Below are 25036 nucleotides of genomic sequence, written 5' to 3' on the forward strand. Positions count from 1 at the left end.
CGAAAGCCAATACCTCACAATGGCACAATCACATTTAAATCATAAAGGTGTCACTGTATGATATGCTCTATGTCCATCTTGCTAATACAAATAAAACTGCACATCTACTAGCACAGTATGACAAGGCAACTGAGACACTGAGTTTGCTAGCATGGAAATCTTTTTTTCTTACTTCAGCATCTGAGCAGCCTTAATGCCGATGCTCTTCCTGTTTCTAGGCAGTGCCTCTCTAGATCGCTCAACATGGGGAGCCAGAGAAAGGACAGCTTCCTCTGGGGAAAAGGTAAGAGCTGTCTCTTCTTTTTTTGGCTAGATATCAATGTCTTATGTGTATTATACAACATTCCCTGCCCCAAACATATAGTATTGCATGTAAGTAATCATATTTAATCGATGACTTTAGATGTACAAATAGTTGAATTTGTTCAGTCAAGATACACAAGAAGCCCACAGGAGATGACCAGTGGGGTCCGAGACAGCGTGACAACCATATGTGCGGATTTACAGATCAGATTGCTAATGTAAGAAATGTAGCATTATATTGGAATATGTAGTTACTCTCTCAGAAATGCTACTGGGATGTTCAGTTTTATCTGTGACACCATGGCTTGGACTGAGGAGACTAGCCAACCAACCAGCTCAGGTGGTCAATGCACTATTTAGAAAGAGAGATAGAGAGAGATGGGCATCAGCTTTTATTGAAGACCAGCAATTACTGTACGCCAACATGATGTGGTATACTGATGGCTGGATGTCTTTAGAACTGTACTGTGATGTGACCTATTGCAATGGACTCTGACAAGGGTGGGAGAAAGATGCTTAGGTCTTCCAGACAGAGAAGTGTCAGTATGTATATTAAGCTTGGTGTGAGAAACCATTTCTGAGAAGTTGTGGGGAGCTGTGCAAATAGCTGTTCTGCGACCTCATGAGTGGATGTGCATCTGCATTTATAATGTACATGCATGTAGTTCAGAGGTCTGTATTTCTTCTGTTTTGTCTTGTGATGTGTAGGCTACCTATTGTCTTGTTACTTTGAACTACATCTTGTACATGCAGAGTGATATAAAAATAAAAACATATTATTATTGAGAATGTATAGAAACAACCATCTCACTTTCATGGATTGCATGTGTGTGTGTGTGTGTGTGTGTGTGTGTGTGTGTGTGTGTGTGTGTGTGTGTGTGTGTGTGTGTGTGTTTGTGTGTGTGTAATGTCAAGCTCCCTCTCTTGAGTTTACTCCACATGAGAAGAAGCAGTTGGAAACCATGAGGATACACAAGAATGACGTCCTGGATGATATTCAGGTACAGAGAATGGAAGTTGGGTCAGGCTCTACAGTGTTGTGGAATTATAGTCTAGCTGCTAGAGTCTAGCATGTGCGTGTGTAATGACCAGCTGATGTGCGTGTGTAATGACCAGCTGATAACAATTGCCTGACTTTGCTGGCCTCATTCAACATTTGCATCACTTCCCTTTCGCAGAAGCTGAGGCTGGAAATTGAGAACGTCATGAGTGAGATTGAGAACATGGCTTCTGATGAGGAGAAGTAAGAAAACTCTTTAGTTGGTTTTACTTGCTGAGAACGTGGTCAGTGTACAACAGACCCTTTTCCTGTTCTCTTTTTCACTTACCTCTTGTGAAAATAATCAAACTGATTCTCAACAATCATGAACACAAGTGAAACCTAGCAGCACCGGTATTGAAATGTCTTGAAAAATCTTTGAATCTTTTGTTTTTTTAGAAATCAACTTATTTGCAAGTCTTAAAACAATAATAATTTAGAGCAGAGACACATTATCAGTGCTGGATGACATATCATGTTGAAAAGTAGCACATGGTCTGTCAACACTATCCTTAAACTTAGTTTTAAAACTAGTCATCTATCCAAGTAAAAAAAAAAACATCCAGTATCAGCTAGGATCTTTTTTGTCTGTGCTCTCCATGTGGACGCTTGGACACATCTGGACATTAGTACACAGGCTTCCCCTCTTGACACCTCTCCAGAGTGAGCCAGGTGGGGGGTGACAGGATGTGTTGGCATCTGTGGTTTTCTGCTATCTCTTTAAATGACTGATGCAAAAGGACCACAGACTTATTATAAGGGTGGTGAGTTTTGCCATGCTAGTGACAGTAGGGTGTCCATACATTCTGCCATGGACTGGCTTTATAAAAATGGTTTGTAAATTAACTATTCTTCAGTCTCCTCAAATCACTAAAAGATGTTAAAGGAACACTGCAACTTTTTGTGTAAGAAGCTTACTTGCTGTTGTTTCTATTTATTCTTTTTTAAGTAACACTAGTACTTAAAGTATAAGTATAAATGAATGATGCACTGACTGGAGAGCACTTTAAATTCCATTGTACCTATGACAATAAAGACCTATTCCTATTCCTATCCCTAAAGACCTATTCTTAACCAAGAGTTAGATAACACATACCTTTTTTTATTCTCTGTGGGTTTAATAGGCCAGTCTGACAATGTTAGCATAATTCACTTGAAGTGGGTTATAGGTGATGATACATGGGGCAACTTTTTGAGCAATGTTGCAGGGCAACCACATAACCATTTTTTATTTATTCTGGTTGGATGATCATGACAATTTGCCTATCGATTAAAGTTCTCCAGAAACATCAATGGGAACGTGCCACAAGAATGAGGAACATTGCCAGGCAACATTGCACATCAACAAGTTGCCAAGACAGGCATGATTGAATGAATGGATTAATGAATAACATCTTAAAACCAGTTTAAACAAATCAATAGTTCATGTTTTTTGAAGGTAATTTGAAAATCAAAAGGAAATAATTCAGAAGTTTTGTTTTGTTTGCTGAACTGTTAAATTCTCTCACACCGGTTTAGCAAATCAGCTGTGCGGACTAAGCGATTCCTTTGTGGGAAGAAGAAGTTTAACATGGATCCAAAAAAGGTCAGCTGATATAAATCATCATTTCATGTAATTAAACATCGGATTAATGAATAATGTGGATTATAAATGTGTTAGAAAGCGTCGTTGTTACAGTATTTTAGTTGCATCTGTAGATTCTAATGTACATACAGTAGAGCACAGATACATTGTTCATGCTGGATGACATCTTATGTAGATTAGTAGGAAACCATGATAAACCACATATTATTTTTACACAAAATGACCTGGACGTAGATCATCATGATAGGTTCAAAGGATTTTCAGGATAAAACAAACAAAGTTGAACACAGGTGTATAGTGTGAATGTACAGATGTATAGACTAGGTAAAGACTTATTCATTAATCATATAGTGTGAATGTACAGATGTATAGAGTAGACTAGGTTAAGACTTACTCATGTAGAAATTCAAATGGAAAGCTTAATAAATTAAGAGATATTTCACTCTCGTTCACTTGCACATCCACACATTATGTAATAGGCTTTCACAAACTGAAATACTATGTTTCACTAATTTTGTCATTGTGTTCATTTCCTTAGTGTATCAAAACCTCAGAAACCAATACTAGACTGACCAAGAAAGGGATTTTAAAGCTATACAGCTAATCATTGTGTGCAGCCCTTTTTATCATACTGTTGCTCTACAACAGATCTATTGTCACCTTATATAAAAGTTGTGAGGTGAGGATTTCAACCACCACGGATGATTCAGGGTAAAGGAAGAGGGGGTGGAGTAGTTAACGAAAAAGAGTTCCACATCCGGTTCTTTGAAGAATAGACGAGGCCTTTGCTGCTGGTGTTTGGAAACCACACCAGCTTATTTTCACCCTGCAGCAGACAATGCATTTGACTGTTTGTGCTCACTGTTCAATTCACCCTCACAGAGCCCACTGTCTGGCACAGAGGCCCATGGAGTATTAGCCTACATTGTTTACCTTGCAACAGTAAACAATGAGTCACATGAGTTAACACAAATATGTTTTACTCAGAATGATTCAGGAGATGAACAGTATCATTAGGTTCAAGTTGCTATAGTTTCATATAGGGAAGTTAATGAACCAAAAAAAATTCTTTCACACAGTGTATCACTGACTGTCGCTGGCAGTCTTATCACCCCTTGGTATGGTGAATGGCTGTGGGCAGGATGCATCTGCTAACATACAACTTCTCTTTTCTGTCTCACTCTGAGGTCTCACAGAGACAGATGTTACTTTCTTTAGCATTTACTCCCGTTTAAACCAACTCTAAGACACTTAATTCAGTCTTGTACGTGTGAGGACGCATGCAGTGCATGTGGTGAGTGTGGGTGTGACAGCATGTGGACCCACCCACAACATCTGCCTGTATGCAGGCCAGTAATGCATTTGTAAAGTAGGTCAAGAAAGTACACAGTCATTAATCTGCCAGTGGTACAGTTGTATCAGAATCCAGAATTTTTGTTTGCAAATGTATCATATTTTAGGCCATATAAAAAAAAACAAATTCTACATTCAAACAAAGTACCCTGCACTCGCGATCAAAGGTGCTACAAACAAACAAAAACGAAATAGTCAAGGAAACTACTTATCAGCACACTTTAATCCATGCTAGATTCTTTAATTAAAGGCAGAGCTTTCGTAGCCTTGCCCCGCCCACCTATATCCTCTTTCAGGGAGATCTAGTCTGGAGAGGGGAAGACGAAACCGAAACTTTGTGATTAACAGTAGTAGCAACACCTGCAAACATCAGTGAATGCAGTTGGAAAAATGCAGAAATGTGTTTACAGCAAAGGTAGACCCACATACATTGTTTCCTGACTGTTGATGCTGTTTTTTTGTCAGTTTGTAAAGTTTAGACAAAGTAGAAAGTAACGTTAGGAATATCTGACCAATGTGATTGGTAAGGCTGGACCAATGATTTCAAAGTTAGTGCCCGTCGCGATGCAAGTGTTGGAAATGAATCCCAATCGTGAGTCACCAGACTCTAATCACTTCGTAAAAGAGTCTGGATTTTTCCAGGCTAGAGCTTTCGGCCTTTTATTAAAGAACTTAGAATTCTACATTCAAATGTTTATCAACACTTTTTGAATTTGAAAATATTTCCAAGCTGACTGGTGAGTGTCCCACTGCAGGGTATCCAGTATCTGGTGGATAATTGCTTATTGGAATGGACACCTGAGGCAGTGGCAGAATTCCTTTATAAAGAGGACGGCCTTAACAAGACTGCCATTGGAAACTTCCTAGGAGAGAGGTATGTGGTATTGAGAAAGACTGATGATGGCAGCTTTCACCTAATCTGATGTGATTGTGGTGAAAAATTGCCCTTAAAGCTTTCAAAAGAATAGAAAGACTCCATATTGTTTACAAAGCCTTAATACACATTAAGTAGACCTAGTGATTACTCCACATGTAATGATGACAATAATTGCCATCAGTTTATGAATTCCATGGCTATTGACTGTACCATTCATATCCCTCTGTCCAATTCAAGCTTCAAGTTACAAAATGAAAGGCAGAACAAACACAATGACTATGACTGTGAATGTGATGACTCTTAGAGGTTCCTTAGTGTAAACATCTTTGGCCTTTGGTTGTTGTTTTCTTCTTTCACCTTAGAGAAGACATGCATCTTAGGATTCTGAAAGCTTTTGTGGACCTTCATGAGTTTTCCGACCTGAATTTAGTGCAAGCACTGAGGTGAGTCATCGTTACTGAGGGCATCTTCCGAATGATTTGGACTGTGTTGAAATGGTTTCCATATGCATGAACACTTTCTTGTGTTACATCTGTATAATTCATCATTTAAATGAATGCATTTTTGAGTTTATATAATGGATACTATGTATACTATGCTGTCACAGGCACAGCTCAATAGTCTTTCAAGGGTTAAGCCTTGTCTGACCATCTAGATTTTTACGTGACCATTATTCATTTTGAACATGGCAGGCAGTTCCTGTGGAGTTTCCGTCTTCCTGGTGAGGCCCAAAAAATTGACCGCATGATGGAGGCCTTCGCAACTCGCTACTGCAACTGTAATGCAGGCGTCTTTCAGTCCACCGGTACATACATACCATTTTATGTCACTATGATCTGACAGATACAGTATCAAACTTAACTGAGCGGTTAATCCTAAAGCCCATATCTGGTGACACTGAGGTTGAAGCCAAGAATTCTGGGGCTTCTCATAGACTACTGTGACGTATCCTCACAATACTTCTTTATGCAATATTTGTAGGGGAAGTAGCCTTTTCACCACTATTACCCCACATGTTGCTACACTTGCTGGGGCTTATGACGCTGGCCTGTCGAACTACGGTTCATGACTCATACACATTTGTTCATTTGGTGGGAACCAAGTTGCTAGCCCATGCTATACACATACAGTACACACAATGTACACAGACCAACCCGTGGCTTGTGTTTGTGTGCTGTGCAGACACCTGCTATATCCTGTCCTTTGCCATCATCATGCTGAACACCAGCCTGCACAACCCAAACGTGAAGGACAAGCCCAACCTGGATCGCTTCATCAGCATGAACCGAGGCATCAACAACGGGGGCGACCTGCCCAGCGAGCTCCTCACGGTAGGGCCTTGAGCGTGGCCCAGCCCACACGGCACCTCTTCAGAAGTATTATTATTGTCAAGGAAGACGACTATTCTCTGGATTATGATCCTAAATTTACTAAAAACAGACAGCACATGCAAACAGTCATTTGTTACAAAATGCAGATTCAGTGGTCACACTTCAGCTCACTTCACTGATATTTGTGTTGATATTTGTCTCTGGGCTGGAGGCTCTGACTGTTTGATGTCTAGCAGTCAAAGTTCATGTATGTCTAAGCTAATGTTAAGAATGTTATTCCATTTTATTTCACGCACAGAAACTGTATGAGAGCATTCACAATGAACCATTCAAAATCCCTGAGGATGACGGCAATGATCTCACACACACATTCTTCAATCCAGACCGAGAGGGGTGGTTGCTAAAAGAGGGTGAGCTCACTATTGCTGCCTACAAAAATAGCTGTCAGTAGAACCTACACTACAGATTGCGGCTTCTGTTGCTAAAACAGTAGGCATCTCTACAAAATACATCTAAACAAAAAGGCAACGCAAATTATGCAAATCATCTGCTATGTTTAATACAAGGGCACAGTCAAATGCTTTGTGTTTATTCATTTTGATAGAGGCAAATTGATAAATAGTGTCGATTTGGACAAAAGCGTCTAAATGCCGCTCAACTTTTTTAACTTTAATTATGGTGATGAATACCAAAGAGGCAACTTGTAACTGCTGCTTCTGTCTCTTTTTTCTGTTTAGTCTTGATAGAGTAGAAATGGCTCCGAATGAAAAATGAGGTCATGCAGTAACCTTTTTCCTCCTGCAGGGGGCAGGGTGAAAACGTGGAAGAGAAGGTGGTTCATTTTGACCGACAGCTGTCTCTATTACTTTCAGTACACTGCGGTGAGTACGATCTCCCTCTGGCATTTAGACTGAAACAGATGCTGATCATATCTGAGGGGCTTATAATGTCTGTATCACCTCCACAGGACAAAGAGCCTAAAGGGATAATTCCATTAGAGAACCTCTGTGTGGATGAGGTGGAGGATCCTCATAAGCAGGTGACAGACCATTGGTTGATTGATTGTTTGACTGATTAATAGATTGGTATTACTATATTTCTAAAATAGATATAATACCCTACTACACAGATGTCACCACATGCATTGAAAACAAAGATGATATATATATATATATATAACAATAGAATGTAGCTATGGTCCTCCTTATTTCCATTGTGGCCTTCTCAGCGTAAGAGCAGTTTGTCAGTGGGCGTGTGGTTAAGACTGGGGTCTTGTGTGTTTCCAGTTCTGTCTGGAGCTGTCCAGCCCCCAGGGGAAGAAGATCAAGGCCTGCAAGACTGAGACGGATGGCAAAGTGGTCATGGGGAAGCACCAGTCCTACCGCATCAGTGCGTCCACTGCCGAGGAGAGGGACGAGTGGATCAAGTCCATACGGTCAGAACCGTGACTACAGTATATGACACACACACAACACACACACACACACACACACACACACACACACACACACAGCCACATGTAAGAAGTGTAAGATATTAGAAAGTCTACAATTGAATGTTTCAGATATGATGATGCTAAAAAGCATAGAGAGAGTCCATACTTTGAAACTGAATTTGAAACTGAATGGAAATTGACAGATACTACATATAACATTTTTTTCCCATTCAGTCTTTTATTGTGCCTTTAGGGTTTGTATACTTGTAAAACATCCAGTTCTTGTTTGGATCTAACTTCAATAATGTGCTGTACTGTATATGAATGATCCATGGATGGCTCAGTGCCTACAGAGCCACAAAATCAAAACAAAATGAAACGATTAATTTCCTTAACTTGGTGGTCATATTAAAGGAGAAATCCGGCAATTTTTCTCATAGATCTCTGTTTCTTGAGGTCACTGAGTACTCTTGGTAAGAAAAAACCCTGAAAACAATCAGTTTTACTTAGCTCGAGTTGCTACAGACAGCAGCTAAAGCAGCCAGGCAGCTACAGTGCTACACTATGGGGGCATGAACATAGGGGCTCATGAAACAGAGAAACAGAGATCTATGTGAAAAATTGCCGGATTTCTCCTTTAAGCCAATCCATTAATCAATCCTTATGAATCTCTATTGGGCATTTTGCCTGTTTGCACTGATGTCACTCTATGATGTGTTTTGCCTGTGTGCTAGTTGAGACACAGCTGCGATATATGACAGGAATGTTAATATGACAGTATATATTACTCCTCCGACTGAGTGATTTTATAAGTTGAGACTGTACAAACATGCACTCTCTTCATAGCATGTTACTTTTCAAGTGTTTCAGCCTTTTATTCACCTCAATAGTCATCATACCCAGAAATGTGTTTTCTACCAGTAATCTGACCTAGTCCTCTTTCTCTTGCAGGGCCAGCATTACTAAGGACCCCTTCTATGACTTGGTGTCAGCACGCAAAAAGAAGCTTGCCAGCAACGTGGAAACCTATGACTGAACACCTCAAGACCAAATAGCCCTACTTGCTTAGAGGTCACCACGAGGGGGCCTCTTGAGCTGTTAATGTTTGTAGATTAAAACCCACAGGTGTCAAACCAGTCTGTGCTGTGCTTCCGGAAGGCGCCATGATGCTATTTTAGCCTCCAGCTGAGAGAACAGAGGTACTGGAAGTGATGGTCAGCACTAGAGGTGGAAAACAAGTGGCGTGATGTTTCACAGGTCTCACCCTCACAATTTGCCACCTCAAAAGTTCTCACAGTTGCTTGTGAATAGAAGCTAAATTGGGGTGATCTAGACCTACACAGCTCTCATATTTACTGTTCTTGGAACGCCAAAGCTACAATTTCTATACTAAAGTGATATCATGAAGAATGTTATTTTGTTATTTTTAATTTATTTAACCATTTTTGGAAAATGCTAATGTTGATATTTTTTTTGAAGGATTCTTGGTAACATAAAACATGTTTTCAATGGGATAATGTCAAATAATTGTATAAATGTCAAATATTTTCATGACTGTATAAACGTTTTTTAATCATATTTTACAGTAAGCAATGTATGTAAATAAGCTGTTTACAGAGGGTGTTATGACATCATCCCCAAAATGTCATTAATTTTTGTACATAATTATTGGTTTATTTAATAAATAGATATAAATGACCACAGTCAGAGTCTGAACTGATACATGTGTATTATTTCTCAGCATCCAATGATGAAGGCTAACTAAAATAAAGTAAACTCTGAAGTAAACTGTAACTAAAATGCTCTTCTACCAATGAGGCCACATGCCATGTCTAAGTGTAACAACATAGACAGCAACACAAATCTCATCCTACTTCAAAAAAATTTAACTAAACACAATGAAACATTTTGTTATGCTACTTCAGTCCACAGAAATTAAACATTGCAGTACAATTAATGGGCACACATGCTACCTAACCACTAAGGCCGCTGTTGTGCTAGAAAGCAAGCACACATGCAGAATACCATACTGGAATAACAGAGGAGAGGTGACCAGCAGAGGAGGCTGCAGTCAGATGATAACAAATGACTGACTGAATCATGCCTGGAGCTGCTTTATGAACTCACACACACATGCACACACACACACACACTGTTCCAGAAAACCATATTTCTGAACTACTGAACTTGTGAACTCCTTCAAACTGTTTACATTTCACATCTTTATTTCTTGCTATTAGCATACATTGCATTCACACCTGTGTGCGTGTGTGTGTGCATGCACTGCAGTGCATTAAGTGTGAAGCAAATGTGAGTGCGTGACAGAGGCGGGCTGAATCTGCGGTGAGTGTGCTTGAGCTCTCGTCTTCCTGTGTTTGCGTGTCACTTCCTCCCCTCATCCTGCTAGGGTCTCTATTTCTGTGTCAGCATGAAGAAAGGTGGTGGGCCAGGGCTGGGTGGAGTGGGGTGGGGGGTCTTGAAAAGATTTGCTGAACCTCTGCACTCCCCAAACAGAGTAGGCTGTGGGTGATTGTAAGAAAAAAAAGACAGAAAAAGAAAAAAAGAAAAGAAAATCTTGCCTGCAGATACAAGCTACTTCTCACATGCAGACAGGCTCCACTGACATGCAATTCTACCAAAACTCTCAAGGAGTAGACCAGAATAGTCGCAGACTGTATTTTACACTGGGAGGGTGTAGATGACTGCTTAATTTTTTTGCTGTTTCATATGGATTTCACCTGCACTCAACACACACACACACACACACACACACACACACACACACACAAACACAGTGTCCTCCTGCTGATGGTCATGGAGATCTAACACCACCTCTCTGATCCCATCAGCTGTGTGTGGTCAGCTTTTTATATTATGTTCTTATTATGAAATTTGCACTAAGTTGTTTTCTGCACTCTTTTTACTGCTTTTAATTCCTACAAAGTTTGGAGGACTGGCAACTGACAAAGTGGAATAATAGCTTTTTCAAGTATTTCTTTCATAATAATGTCTGGAAGAGATAAACAAATAAATATGTATCATAAACGAATGCATTTACTAAGGTGGAAATAAGAATTAGTGACAATGCATTATTTGTAAAAAAAACATTCAAATGAAATTAAGAAAGTGAAAAAACAATAACAAATAAAAAAGAAAACAAAAATACACAATGTAACAGTGCACAAAAAAGCCAGCAAGTACTATCTGTGCTACCTAACTGACAAGGCTAAATTAACACGAGTTCAGCAAACAGTTATAGTGTGCACATCCCACCTTCTGGCAGGTGCAGGACAAAAGAAAACTATACTCAATTGAAAAAAATATAATGTCCGCAACACTGCTTTTGACAAAGGCAAATGAAGCCTGAAGAAGACCCAGCAGGGTCGAAACGTTGCATTAAATAATTGGGAGTCAAAAGTAGTGTTGCGGACATTATATTTTTTCAATTAAATTAACACAAGTTCCTTAAGAGCACGTTTTTTCATCCAGGACTGTACAAAAATGTACACCTACATACAAACAGCCTTCTAAAGGCTGTAACCCCTTGGCAAACTCGCCTGACGGTGTATTTCAAGTAGGTGGTTAAGTGACAGATCTGGGTAAGTTAACCCAGAGGAAGTGGTAAACCTCCCAATAGAAGTGCCCTTTGGCTTCGTTTAGTTTGGAGATTGAAGGTTTGCCACTACACCACCTACTTGGAATCATGGCTTGGAGTTTTTAAGGACTTTAGCCACAAAATCCAGTGTGGTAGACCTGTTTAGTCATGACCTGTCTTAAAGCTACCGACTGTGATTCTAATCCAATATATTTTTAGTCACATTCGTCTGAATTTCTGCCCTCTAGCTGTCCACTCTGTGTGTGTTGTCATGGTGTTCACAGTCTAGGCTCTTTAAACACGAAAACAAACACAGTGGCTCGGACTGATAATAAACCAAAAACAATTTCAGCCAATGCTGCAACAACGTTGCTTCAAAAAAAAAAAAAAAAGCAGGGAACGAAGAGGTGTAATTTGATTGGCTGTTGAGATCAAATATCAAACAGCCTTTTGCTAGGATTGCGGACTCTGCTTTTAATGCTTATGGTGCCATTTAAAAGCACTCACTCTATAAAGCCTCAGAACATTATTCGCGTTGGTCTCAGTCCATTCACTGCTGTGAAGTAGCAGGCATCAGCGTGGCCTGCTGGGAGTGGTCACTGGGAAGTGATCAAAGGGAAGGTCAAAGGGCAACCACAGCACTGCCCTCCCTAACCTGAGGGAGCAGTAGGTCGCAGCTTTGCGTTGCGGGCCTTCACACAGTCATGTTGAAAAATGGAGGGATTACAACAAACAGGTCAGATTGACACCATCCCTGCAAAGAGAAAGAGAGAGAAGGGTGAGGGTCTCTGAGATACACAGGAAATAAGCACTTCTAATGTGAATACCACTTCCTGCAAGTGCTATTAATATTATAACCTGAAGTGTGGTCCACCACCAAGTGAAGTGAGCAAGACAAAGATTGATGCTGTAACTAGTGTAACATTTCATTGGCAAGTTCCCTAATTGGGTCAGCTTTGCTCTGCTAATTTTGTTTCCTTGTTCACACTGTCAGTTCACACTGACACACTTGTTTCACCTTTCACCCTTGAGTATTCCGAAGTTATTCCAAGACATGCATGGTGAAATTGCTAATGCATATGTTGTTGCTATAATAGGCTATATTCAGTTAAATGGGGGGTCATCCATACTGTATGTTCCCAGGGTCCTATGTTCCCCAGATTAATATGGTAGATAATGGGAAAATGAAAAAGGGTACTATGTTCCCCAGTTAGAGGGTCCTATGTTCCCTGTCTTTCTTATGGATTTGTGCTTATTTTGTCAGACAAATAACGATGAACTGAAAAATAATGTTTTTAACAATAACATTTTATTTGTAAGAATTTTGTTTGACCTAGAACATGAAAGATTTTGTTCTTTTTAGAGACCAACTCACCCATGACAATATTTAGTTATGGTGTATAGTAATATGTGTAAGGGATAATGGATGACACAGCGTTTGGTTCACAGAAAGAAATACACTTTTGAGGTAGTAAAATGGCCCCGACGCGCCAGCAGGGGGACGTTACACCTCGTAAGTTCAAACAAACACTGTGGAGTCCATTATCCCCCTTATACCACTGTTGTCACTTGCGTTGTGTTCATTTGCTGTTATAATTAAAACGTCTTAATAGCTAAAACTGTCTTGTTTGTAGAACTAGAAGTAGTTGTAGAACTACTTCTTTCAGCCACATATCAACTAATTTCACAACTTGCAGGACAAACTGCCGTTGCTGGTTCAAAATGGATGGTTGCTATGGCCAAAGGCCAGTCATTAGTTCCATCTCCCCCATTGTCAAGCGGGTATAATATATCTCAGGATTCTGATTAACCTTATCTTTCTTAGCCTACTGCCATTTATTACACGGCTCTTCACAATGCTAGTAGAACGCTCCATTGACTTGAATGGGATTTCCCAAAGTTCTAGCGGTAAGATATATTCATGTAATTACCGCTGCAAACATATAATTACCGCTGTCAATGGCAACAGGTTTTGTGCTTCTGATACGTCTTTCATATCACTACGCAAGGACTGGAACTTCATTCAAACGTGAAAGCAGACGGTTGATCAGCTGTGTTCTAAAGAATGTTTGATTCAAGTTCAGCAGCGTGTGTTGTTGCGAACTATTTGTTTCTCAGCAAATGCCACGATGAACGGTAACAAATAGGCTAGGTTATGTAGGCTAAAGTCATATCGTGGGGAGTTTATTATTTCGTTTTGGCAAGTAGCCGTATAATAAGCGGGATAATGTATAGAACGCCGGTCATTACTGTGAAAATAAGTCCCCTCAGGGCGAAACAAGACCCCTCCGCTGCGCGTCGGGGTCCGGTTCGCCCTGTCGGGACTTATTTTCCCAGTAATGACCGCCGTTCTATACATTATCCCTTACGTAACGTCTGTACAGCTCTGATGCAACATTTTATTATACATTATTATTATACGTTAAGAGTAGCCTAATACGGCCAAAAAACTGGAGCTACTTCATAGGTCTGCAAATAACCTATGGTTATTACACGTTCTAAAGAATGCATGACAATGGGAAATTCAACCAAGCAGTTGTGTGTGTATATATCCTGACCCGAACATAATAGAAGGGTCCCTGAACCCTCAAAGATTTAACTGATATCCATTGATAAGTGATTGAGTTTGAGGCTGTTAGGGTTCAACATGCTAATAACAGTTAGGGTTCAACATGCTAATAACAGGAATGGGACATCACCTGTGATATATTGTTAAATTAATGACACCAAAAATGTGTAGCCTCCCTGTGGATAACCCTGAGTTTCACGTCACAACATTATGATTTGTTATTAATTATCTTGGGTAAAGTGCATAAATGCCGACTTAGGGAAAGGGCACGGAAAGGGTGAGAGTGAGCCCTCATGGACTTCACAATCACAGTGGGACAGCCCTAAGCCCTCACAGACTTTGATGGGAATGTGCATTACATCAAAGTCTGTGAGGGGGGACATTGAGATTTAGCCACTCTGTGTTAGCAGAAAATTGATCTGGGGAAAATAGGACCCTGGGATCACAGAACCTTGGGAACATAGGACCTTGGGAACATAGGACCCTGGGAACATAGGACCCTGGGAACATAGATATGCTCCAGTTAAATGGCTAACAACGACCCATTGTTGCAAAAAACGCAATCTTCAAAGTCTATTTTTAAAGCAATGCTGGTTTATTCTAACCTGGCCCTAGCCAGATGAATTTCGCTCCGCCTAGCTCCACTCATCCATCTGGAACCGATCCATTGAAGTGTTGCTTCAGAAGGCTGGACCTAATCGAAAAATGCTTGCATATGATTGAATAAGCCACTTGTCCGTCATCTATTGACGTGCTACTTCAACCACTCACATCGAAGCCAACCCGTGACGCTGATAAGTCTCACAGTCGCTTCTACGCTATGTCACATCTATGAAACTCCCGCCCTGCGTCCTGATTGGCTAAACCATAAAGTTGGTTGGAGAAATCACTCTCAATGGAAGAGGTTCCAGATGGATGTGAGTGAAGCTAGGCGGAGCTAAGCGGAACGACATTCATCTGGCTAGGGCCAGGTTAGGTTTATTCTACATGGGTGAATACAACTACAGTATCACAAAAACACAGCTGAGCTGCTAAAACACAATGCAATTACTGTTATGTCACCTTGAGTGTTGACCTTAGGACTGAATGCAGTTCTTCTTGTGGTGTTTCCTATGGCCTTTGTAGCCTATGGGATAACACAGATGACAAATGGACATGAATCATCCATATACATTTGAGACACACCTTCATAACCTTCACAAGCAATTTACCCTTAACACGCATTGAGGAGAACACTGGCTCATTACATTTCTGAGGATTCATAGTCAGTTTCACACATAAAATTACTATAAAACTGACTAACCGATGAAACATATATAAGTATAATAAGTATACTTATTATATATATTATATAAGTATAATATATAAGTATACTCACCATCTTCTTCACCCATGTTAAGAGATTGAAGAGACAAAGTCCTTGGACCAAGTTTGGAAGACTTCTTGTGATTAAACTTCAACAGGGATGGTTTGGCATGAATGTCAAAGGTGTCCTCAGCTTCTTCTATGCCATTAGACACGGCGGCACTAGGGACATGATGGTGGCCATTTACTTTTCTTATAATATCTGCTGTGCTGTGATCCATTGGTGTAGCATCTTTGCGTGGAATGGGGTTTTTATAGTTGGTAACATGATTAGATCTAGCATAACTGCCTTGATTGAGGGTTTCAGTGTCTGTGCGGCAATTGCCCAATCTGGCCTCTACTCTCAGATGGGCAGGTTGGGTGTCCATATGGTTAGTGGCTGGGTTTGCATTCCAGTTGTGGTTGCGTTCTAACATCTTGCTATTGTACGGATAAAGAGTTTTCGCATCTGTAATGTGATTGGCTGTGTTACAGTCCTTGCTCAGGTTGCCGATTCTCTCATCTGTGTTGTGATTGGCTACATGGTTGGTTGTGACTGTGTCTGGGTCCTGGTTTACATGGGCAGTTTGAGCTTCTGTGTTATGATTGGCTGTCTTTGTGTCTTTGCTGAGGCCGTCTGCTTGAGTATGAGAAGAACCGCCCATCTTGTTCTTGAGGAACTGTCTGAACGAGCTGCGTTGCTTCTTCCCTCCGAAGGGGGAAGTCACACTCGGTTCCGCCTTTCCCTCCTCCTCTATGGGTCTTGAGGAAGCGGGCGGCGGCGATGTGGAGTCCTTGTCCAGATGCTCGTCGCTGGCCATTTTGGCCTGCTGGAACTTCTTCTGAAGGGCCTTCACTGCCACCGTGTCGACCTCCACAGTGTCCTTGATGGAGGACAGGTCCTGGAGGGACCCTGTGAAGAGGGACCCCCCAAGGCTGTTGCCCACGACCAGCGAGTACTTGGGGTTGTGGTACTTGTGCATGGGCACCTTGAAATTCGCAGGGTTCGAGTCCCCGACGGGCATCTGGAAGCGAGAGGTGGACAGCTTGGAAGTCTGGGAGCGTACAGAAGCAGGCGCTGCCGCCGCCACCACCGCAGCCACTTCCTCTGCTGTGGTCTTGCGTACGGGCGCGGCCGCTGGGGGCTTGTTGATGTGGAACTCGCTGTACAGGTCCACCTCCTGGGACGCGGCGTACAGCTCGCGGAAGTCTCCGTCGTAGAAGTCCACCACGTGGCCCGTCATGACGGTGATCATGTTACGGTCCATGCGGGAGGAACTCCATGTGAAGCTGCGCACGCACACACACATAAACACACACACACACACACACACAATAGAGGGGATGAATTATGTAATGTGGAAGGAAGTGGTGACAGAGAAAACAAATGACAAAGGAGGAGGAGGGGGTGATGAAGATTGACCTGTAGGAGCCGAACATGACTTTTTCTCCGTCCACCAGCATGTACTTGGAGCACAGGGAGCCTGGGAGTTTGCCGGAGGACAGAGGGAAACCGAAGCCCTGCAGTGTCCTCACCCGCAGATTCTGAGAGAGATAGAGAGAGAGAGAGAGAGAGGGAGAAAGAGAGAAAGAGAGACAGAGACAGAGTGAGCAACAGAAAGAGACAGAGTGAGAGAGAGAGAATGAGAGAGATGACAGAGACAGAGAGAAAGAGAGTGAGAGAGAGAGTGAGAGAGATGAGAGAGAGTGAGAGAAAGAGATAGAGAGAGAGTGAGAGAGAGGGAGATAAGTTGGAATGAGTGGGAGAGGGAGAAAATGAGAATTATGCTGTTTTAATAGCAATGTCTGAGTCACTGATTAATCATGACTTGGCTGTTATGCTTTCATGCTTCTCCTCTCGCTCCCTCCTCCTCTTGGACGCACACAGACGGATAAAGAGTTTTGGTTTTTCTGTAGGAGCATACAGCATTACAACCCTTTTGACAATAACCAACATCCAAAAACTGCCATTTAGAACAGTGTGAAAACAGTGGCAGTGCAGCGACATACTATCATCAGGCACCAGTTTTGTGTATTAAAGCAAACACAAAAGGTTAAAATGGCGCTGTTTTATTGATTCACTGGCGTTGTTTATGTAGGTGTGTCGCCACACAAAGGGAGTGAGTGAGCAAGCAAGAAGTGGCATTAACCAGGGACATGTTGAGGAAGGCCAAGCTATGAATTGCTGTGCAACAAACATAAGGCTGTTTAATCTCTGACCTTTTCTTCTAAACCCACACATTCACGGCACACCCTTGCAACATCACTGGTAACACATCAGTACAAGTCAGAGCGGAAAGACGAGCAGGTCGTAAGCTTCAGAAAAATGTGAAAAGTGAAATGTGAAAGTTGAGATGGGAGAGGGGACGGGGACACTGCATGGAAGAAAAAGTCGGTAGTGAGGCAGAGCTCATTTGAGGACGAGGTTTGCAAGCGGCACACATAGCTTTCCCCTCCGCGCACCTGAGAGGGAGAAAGCTCCGGTTACTCTTGTTTCATTGTTCTCAAACTTGCTGAAATACCTCCCTTCAGCAACCCACAAAGAGCCAATGTTGCCATCAATTTTTTTTTCAGTTCCACAGGCACCATGTTGTTAGTTGTTAGAAAGCTACAGTAAGTAGGCCAGACTTGTGGGATTGTTGTCCTAAAGTCATTTCGGGAGACGGTTAAAGCAAAAGTTAAGAAATAAAGCATGAGAATATACAGGATTATGGATGTTCTAAATGCTTCATGATATTGGAGATATTTTAAAGAGTTTAAAGGGTTTAGTCAAGGTGTCATCAACTAACATTAATATGGTGGTTCATGTTGAAAGGATATTAATTTATATTAACTCAATTAACATATATAGCATATATACACATAATTCATATTTGTTGTAATTCATGTTTTAATTGACTAAAGACATAACATTGGTTAAATAACCTAAATGAGAAATGTAATTGATTGGACTGCATAAACAACCAATAAACAAACTAAAGCATTTATCATTTACTAGTTTGTTAATGCATGGATTGTGGAATGCTGTCTACTGAAGCACAGTTTCATCACTAGGCTACAGATCATGGCTAACATTAAAAACTGCAGTGTTTCAACATCACTGGCTACCTATTACAAGCTTGTACAAGTGATCACACTCACATGCTCTATCTTGCAGATTTATGAAACAATTTGACTCTGTAGTCAAGCCTGCCTGAGACTGACTGTTTTCATGTCAATGTCATCTCTCTTTTTAATGACAGAGGGATGTCAGTAAGCAACCCAGTTAGACGAGCCAATCCCCTCAGGGCTACCAGAGAGGACAACCAACCAGCTAAATGGGTTCACTGTCCACTTGCCATCTCCCAAACACAAAGAGGTATAAAAGCAGCACATATTGGGGATCAGGTGTGGGTGACCTACCCGCAGGGCGAGGGCAGAGAGTGACAGACGACTCATCATGTCCAGGAAGTCGGGCAGCCCCTGGGCCTCCAGCAGGATGTAGACGGCAACTCCGCGTCGTGACCCCGCGTCCACCAGGTCCTGCAGGATCAGCAGGTCTGTCAGGTGGTCCATCACAATGGCCACCACCTACTCAACAAACAGTGGAGAGCAGTGAGCGAGTAGGGAACTTGGTGTGGTAGAGAATGTCATTAGTCACTAAAGAATGAGCACTATTCCATCTAGCTAGACAGATGTTATCTCCCCATGGAGCATATGTATTTAAACCTACACTGTGTCATGACTAAGCTTTGATCTTTTGATAATTATGTAAGTGAGAGTGTTTGAACATTGAAACTACATAAGTTCTGGAAGCCAGAGGAATGACTCTCTCAGCTTGCCTACAGGTGGATTTCATTCATATGTCACATCACGTATGAGATACTACAGTGCGCTATCACCCATTTACACCCATAATATACTCATTTCATATATCACTCATTTTTATCCTTGGTTTTGGTGATACTCATCAGACCATCAAATGTTACTTATATAACATATGTAATGACTTACATTCTGTTGAAGAAAACCTGAACAGCTATGGTTAATTTATAATTTTGCCTTTTTCAGAAGTATCAGTGATCTCAGCCTCTGGAAGATACCTCCTGCCCTAATCCTCACTACACAACTAATCTGCGTCCTGTTAAAGGTTTCGTCTAATTAAGGGGAGTTCTTCTTTGATACTGACACCATGTGCTTACTCGGGCAGGTTTATTCATCGATTTCCTCCAAAGCACAGAGTACTTTGCTAATACTAATGGTACTTTCATACAGTACTTAAGTAACAGAGGAGGAGTTTTGTTCAACAACTAGCAAGCTAACTACCAGTACATGGTTTGCAGTAAAGTGTGAAAACTCCTAGAATAGCACAATAGTCATGGGCTTGCTAGCATGCTAACTGGTGTTGGCAAAATAGGAGATTACATTCTGGAGAAGCTTCTCTCACATCTTCACAGGGTCTCCTGTCCTGGACCACAAAACTACATATGCAGCGTATGACCTGGTGGGTTAAACTGTTCTTAACATGACCATAATGATGCATTGATGATACCTAAACTGTAGTTCCCTGCAGTCACCATGCATTAAAACAGAATGTTAGAATGTTTATAAACTGATAGGTGGAAAGAGAGAGAGAGAGAGAGAGAGAGAGAGAGAGAGAGAGGGAGGGATGGAGAGAGAGAGCATATGTTTTTAGGAACTCAGGCTGAGGTTGAGTTGTACATGTCCACACTTGACCCACTTGTATTCCAGTTATCTATCCAGCCATCCTGTTTATGGGGTTACTGAAACTAAGGAACATGTATGATACTGAGGACAATTGTTCTATGTTTCTGTGTCACATGTACCACTGGTACTACTTCCCTTCAGACAAAGCTGTATGTAAATGAGTAACACAAGACTTAGTATTGGACTTTATAGTGCTAACACGATGCAACAAGCCTTCTTTGCAATGAAATACTGCTGAGGAAATATGAGTATTCTGAAACTATTCTGACGATGTCTTCTGAACAATCGGAGGAAACAGTGTATGTTTATGACTATATTTCTCAGCAGATGCTTTTACATAGACGGTACAGTATGCAGCACATGGCAAAGGTGCATCTGAGCTAGAGCTAAAATAACTAGGGTAACAATGTAGGCCGGGGATGCACTAATGTTAAAACTCCCAATTCAACACAGTAACATAGCATACATATCAAAGTGTGTCATTAAATGGTCATCACTCTACTCAAGTATGAAATCTCACAAACTCATCAAACTGTAGCTGAACTGATAGCAGTGATTCAGAGACTTTCTAATGTGGAGACACAGCACTCAAAAAATACTCATAGAAATGCATGGGGCTAGTTTGTCACGCCAATATGGCCGTTGTCTACGCATATCCCACCCCTTCCTCGGCAAAACGTCGACATGTGAATACATTGAGCCAATCATGTGGTGTGTTGTGAAGACATCGTGCCAATAATGTGTTGTGATCTCGCCACTGGAGCAAGATTGGTGTCGTGAAGCCTTGCGCACGCGCATTTCTGCCGAAATGGATGCCCAACGAGTGCCCAAAAAGCGTTGTCAAATGGCCGCCGAGTGGAGGGACTTGCCTAAAAGGACTCTGAGTGAATGTCAAGGTCAGCAGATTGACTTGTGTGATACACACTGTACCAAAACAGATCTGGATGTTGAGTAAATAATGTAAGCGTGTTATCTGTATCTGTAATAAGATCCAAATACTAATCTTGTACCATACATCATCACACACACACAGACCAACACCCGCACCCACATTATTATCATATCTGACCTCTATATTTCAATAATTCACAAAAAAAGGAAAATTGTTACATGTGATTTCCAACACTGTGAAAAGCCTCACTGCTATTGACACTATCAGTATCCACCCTCTACAGTCATATCAGTACAACTGTCATATTCCGGAAGAGCCCTATTAAAAGTCAAGAACCTTTGAGGAAAGATAACAGTGTAGTCTACACAGTCTTCATATCTACCATCGAACATAGCTCTGCAAACACATATATGCAGCAAAATTTGCTTTGTAAACAAAAAATCACATGATTCATACGAACAGGTTTTATGAATGTTCATGCATCATGACTGTTGTAATTGTTTTAAACAAAGTGTCATTTGTTTAAATATATGATTAATAGTAAGGCAATCCATGGTATGTTTATGGCACGTTATATCATTGTCATAATAAAGACATCCCAATAACTTGACATCAAAAATGAAAAGAGCTATATAAATTCAATGTGTTGTTCTTGAATGACACTTGATGACACCAGTCATAAACATTCACAAAGGCTTCTTAATGTTCTTCACAGGTATCATGTCATGGTTATGACAGTGTCATGTCTGTCTTATGCACACCCCTGCAAATAAAGTATTTCCCAATAGTCTACAGTTGGCTGGTTTGCATATCAGCACACATCCTGTTTCATTCAAAGGAGGCCGCCTCAGGCGGCCTTAACATCCAAGCTTCACTTTCCTGCCGAATAATTTTTCACTAGCAGCATGAGCTTGTGCAATACTGCATGTGTGTAGCCTACACTTGAATATAAGGTTAACCACAATGATCACACAATGATCATTTCACAGTGTAACATCTTGTCCACCAGGCAGCGTGAAGCCCACCTGTGAACCTGACTCATGCACAGGGACCAAGTGCTTTATACTCTCAACTTGTGTGTAACATCTCATGGCCAGGCAGACCCCATGGTTATAACGAATAACCCTGCTGCTATACAAAGCCACGGTGAGTCTTTCATCACAGTACATACAGGTTTTGGTATGACTAAAAATGCTTGTGCTGACTCAGCAACAGCAAAGCTAAAGGCAAAAAAGTTGTTCAACTGACCTGACACAGTGTTTTAATAAAAGAGAGCCACAACAAAGCAGAGAAAGGAGCAAAATATGTTAGATATGCTCAATTAACAAAGATGTGCCCTGAGCATTGAGTTATTGCAACTGCTAGGTGTGTGCACAAAGTATCTCACAAGTCTCTGTTGCAGACAGAAGCAAAGAAAAAGCCTCAAGTCACAGCACAGTGTAAGGTGTGAGCCAATGAGGAAAAACAAGTTCTCGACAAGGGTAAGTGGTTCTGAAAGTTTCAATTAACTATCACTATTTATAGTGAAACAGAAAACAGCAAGCTATCGGTGTGGGGGCGGGGAGTGTGTGTGTGCACCCTCGAGCAGTTGCAAGCACTCCCGGAAAAAAATGGGGAAACCATTTACCATTTCTCAATAACTGGAGGAGTATCCATTGAAAATGTGAATCATTCATTCCTCGCATCATCAAAATATAGGACAATGACAAGAGGGTGGTGACAGATGCAGTGAGCCACAGCAATTAAATCCCTTCTGTCCATGTTTATGAGTGGCTCTGTTCAACGAGGTCTCTGTCTGAACCCTCTGGTCTGATCACTGTTCCAGCTTTACATGATACAAGTAGAGATCATTTCGTCCCACTCATTTGATCCAAAATGTTCATAGATAATAAGGGTACAGCAGGCCATGTCGTTAGGCTGTTAACAGTTGATTGAACATTTGGTACTACCACTACGCTGTTCAAATACAGGGTGAATATAGAGTATAGATATTCAAATATCTGTCGCTATATAAATAAAGAATGTTAGCAATACTTTTATTGTAGGGAGCTTATTGAAAGTGCTAGTTGGGTCTGATAGAGAGAGAAAGCCCCAGTGAAAGTGATAGCCTTGTGCATGTGAGGGAAGAGTGGGGGAGGTGGAGGAGATGCCTTACAGCCACGAAGGCCTAGCATGTTTTCGTGCCAGATGCACACAACTATGTGTGTGTGTGTATGTGTGTGTGTGAGAGAGAGAGAGATCGAGAGAGAAAGAGAGAGAGAGAGAACCTGTTTTGATGATTAATGCAACTTGGCATTTAAGACACAACAAGTTAACATTCTCATGAAATGTGATGCACAGACCTGTAAAGGCACGTTTGCACCCTGCTCACTTTTGTCCCACTCAAGATCCCACTTCATGCATGAACGTCTAGGCTTCTCTATGAAAGCGTATATTTCTGACTTACCAATTTCAACCATGAGATTAGATATTGAGAAACAAAATTCTCTCAAAAGATTGTATTCCACAAAGGATAAGTCATCAAAGTTGTAAAGTGGTTTTAAACTGGTTATATGATAAACATTCAAGTCATAAATAACTTCTAGAGCTCCATCAAACACTACAAAGCGTCATCCGTTTTTATTATGGATATCAATACATTAAGTTATCTAAGTCTATGTACATTGAGGCCTTGGTATATCCATATTAGCCAGTCTGAAAATCTAAAGTCTAAATCATGATGGGTCTTCTACTGATGTTGGGGACTGATAGACTGATAGTCTTTTGAGAAAATTAGAATTGAAATTAGGTAGGGCTATCAAGGCTTTTATGAATGGCAGAACTGATCGCGGCAGAGCATACGGCGGCAGTTCGACGCAGAGACAAGGACAAGTTCTGTATCTCACAGCATCACATGACAAACAGTAAGCAGAGATGGCCAACTAGGTCACCAAAATCCACAATCTTTATAACAGATGAGCTCCAACTCGTTAACAACGTCAACATGAATGATGCGCTCTCTAACGCATTCAGACCAACAACTCAGGTCTTGTTCAGACCTACAGCTAAAACAAGCCTAACCACGCAAAAAGGGAAAGAATGATGACAAAAAACGTAACTGCCAAAACTACCAACTGAGACTATTTAACTTCATAAGATGGTGTTGGTAAATATCATTCACATAATGAACTCAAAGAAGCCTAGATAACAAATGTTTCGAAAGGCAAAATAATGTTCCAAGAATCCAGCAAGTACAAATAGGCTGTACACATAATGTTGCAAATACCTTGTTAGCCTCTTGAATAAGTCTCCGAACCACTTCTTTGATATGGGGGCTTTTATCTTTAGGGGGGTGAGTGTACACTGACGCCCGTGTCACCCCTTTATAGTATCCACTGTTCGGCCATCCGATATCCAACGAGGGGACTTCTGCATCAGAGAGCTGGGGCCAGTACGTGGAATGGACACCGGAGTCCGCGTTAGAGTTGGATGGTGACTTACTGTCACACATTTCTGAATCGCTCTCCACTTCATATTCGCTAAAAGTATTTCGAATGCACCTAATTTCACGAGCGGACAAAAAGTCTTTAATGTTGTCCTTCTTAAGCCGCAATTTAAAGGCCTCATCGCCATTTTTCAATAACTGCTCTAGCGCGGCCCTCTGCTCTTCGCTGTAGTAAAACTCCGGCTTGGACTCCGGTATCTTTTCATTTACATGGTCATCATCCAAACACATAAGCTGGGACTCGGCCATAACAGCAGTCCTCTAGGCCTATAATAAAAACAGATTCTCTCCCGCACCCGGAAGCTCACCGCTTACCCCTTACCTGTTTGAATCAGGTGTGCTAGTGACATGGGTATTTAGATGCGATGCGAGGGGAGGAGTCAATGGAAGTATTTTTCAAATGAGCAGTTAGAAATCCATGTTGTCAGACGATAACCTTCCCATTCAGTTGCATTTCAAACAGGCAAGAAATAATAAAAAAACGTTAGACTACATCAAAGTTATAATGGCATAACAAAGTAA

General features: G+C 41.3%; 2 protein-coding genes across 3 annotated transcripts; one reads left to right on the forward strand and one right to left on the reverse strand.

The window, feature by feature from the left end:
- Nucleotides 1-43: 43 nt before the first annotated feature.
- LOC143102259 (cytohesin-2-like) lies at nucleotides 44-9626 on the forward strand. Of its 2 annotated transcripts, none has more exons than XM_076265741.1 (13): nucleotides 44-283; nucleotides 1233-1304; nucleotides 1482-1546; nucleotides 2861-2927; nucleotides 5036-5154; nucleotides 5520-5600; nucleotides 5850-5962; nucleotides 6340-6488; nucleotides 6787-6898; nucleotides 7293-7369; nucleotides 7456-7527; nucleotides 7775-7923; nucleotides 8875-9626. In XM_076265741.1, exons 1-13 carry the CDS (start codon nucleotides 194-196, stop codon nucleotides 8957-8959), a joined length of 1251 nt encoding a protein of 416 aa, XP_076121856.1. In that variant the 5' UTR covers nucleotides 44-193; the 3' UTR covers nucleotides 8960-9626. The 2 variants fall into 2 exon arrangements, with proteins under 2 accessions (XP_076121856.1, XP_076121857.1); XM_076265742.1 differs by having other exon boundaries at nucleotides 45-283; nucleotides 1219-1304.
- An 11-nt stretch (nucleotides 9627-9637) lies between these two features.
- On the reverse strand, nucleotides 9638-24823 carry LOC143102258 (uncharacterized). Its single transcript, XM_076265740.1, has 6 exons — nucleotides 24296-24823; nucleotides 18834-19001; nucleotides 16855-16976; nucleotides 15466-16721; nucleotides 15150-15213; nucleotides 9638-12272 (listed from the first exon to the last, which is right to left on the reverse strand). Exons 1-5 carry the CDS (start codon nucleotides 24761-24763, stop codon nucleotides 15164-15166), a joined length of 2064 nt encoding a protein of 687 aa, XP_076121855.1. The 5' UTR covers nucleotides 24764-24823; the 3' UTR covers nucleotides 9638-12272; nucleotides 15150-15163.
- Nucleotides 24824-25036: the final 213 nt, after the last annotated feature.

The sequence above is a fragment of the Alosa pseudoharengus genome, unplaced genomic scaffold, assembly GCF_046254945.1.
Source record: "Alosa pseudoharengus isolate Yale_2024_CS ecotype anadromous, Long Island Sound unplaced genomic scaffold, YU_APseudo_1.1 YU_APseudo_1.1_scf_4, whole genome shotgun sequence".
NCBI classification, from domain to species: domain Eukaryota; kingdom Metazoa; phylum Chordata; class Actinopteri; order Clupeiformes; family Clupeidae; genus Alosa; species Alosa pseudoharengus.

Coding starts and splice junctions, on each gene's coding strand:
- LOC143102259 (XM_076265741.1), top strand. CDS start 194: ATGCCGATGCTCTTCCTGTTTCTAGGCAGTGCCTCTCTAGATCGCTCA. Junction 5,601..5,849: donor AATTTAGTGCAAGCACTGAG/GTGAGTCATCGT, acceptor TGAACATGGCAG/GCAGTTCCTGTGGAGTTTCC. Junction 6,899..7,292: donor GGGGTGGTTGCTAAAAGAGG/GTGAGCTCACTA, acceptor TTCCTCCTGCAG/GGGGCAGGGTGAAAACGTGG.
- LOC143102258 (XM_076265740.1), bottom strand. CDS start 24,763: ATGGCCGAGTCCCAGCTTATGTGTTTGGATGATGACCATGTAAATGAA. Junction 16,977..18,833: donor TCTCTGCCCTCGCCCTGCGG/GTAGGTCACCCA, acceptor TATCTCTCTCAG/AATCTGCGGGTGAGGACACT. Junction 16,722..16,854: donor GTCATGTTCGGCTCCTACAG/GTCAATCTTCAT, acceptor GTGCGTGCGCAG/CTTCACATGGAGTTCCTCCC.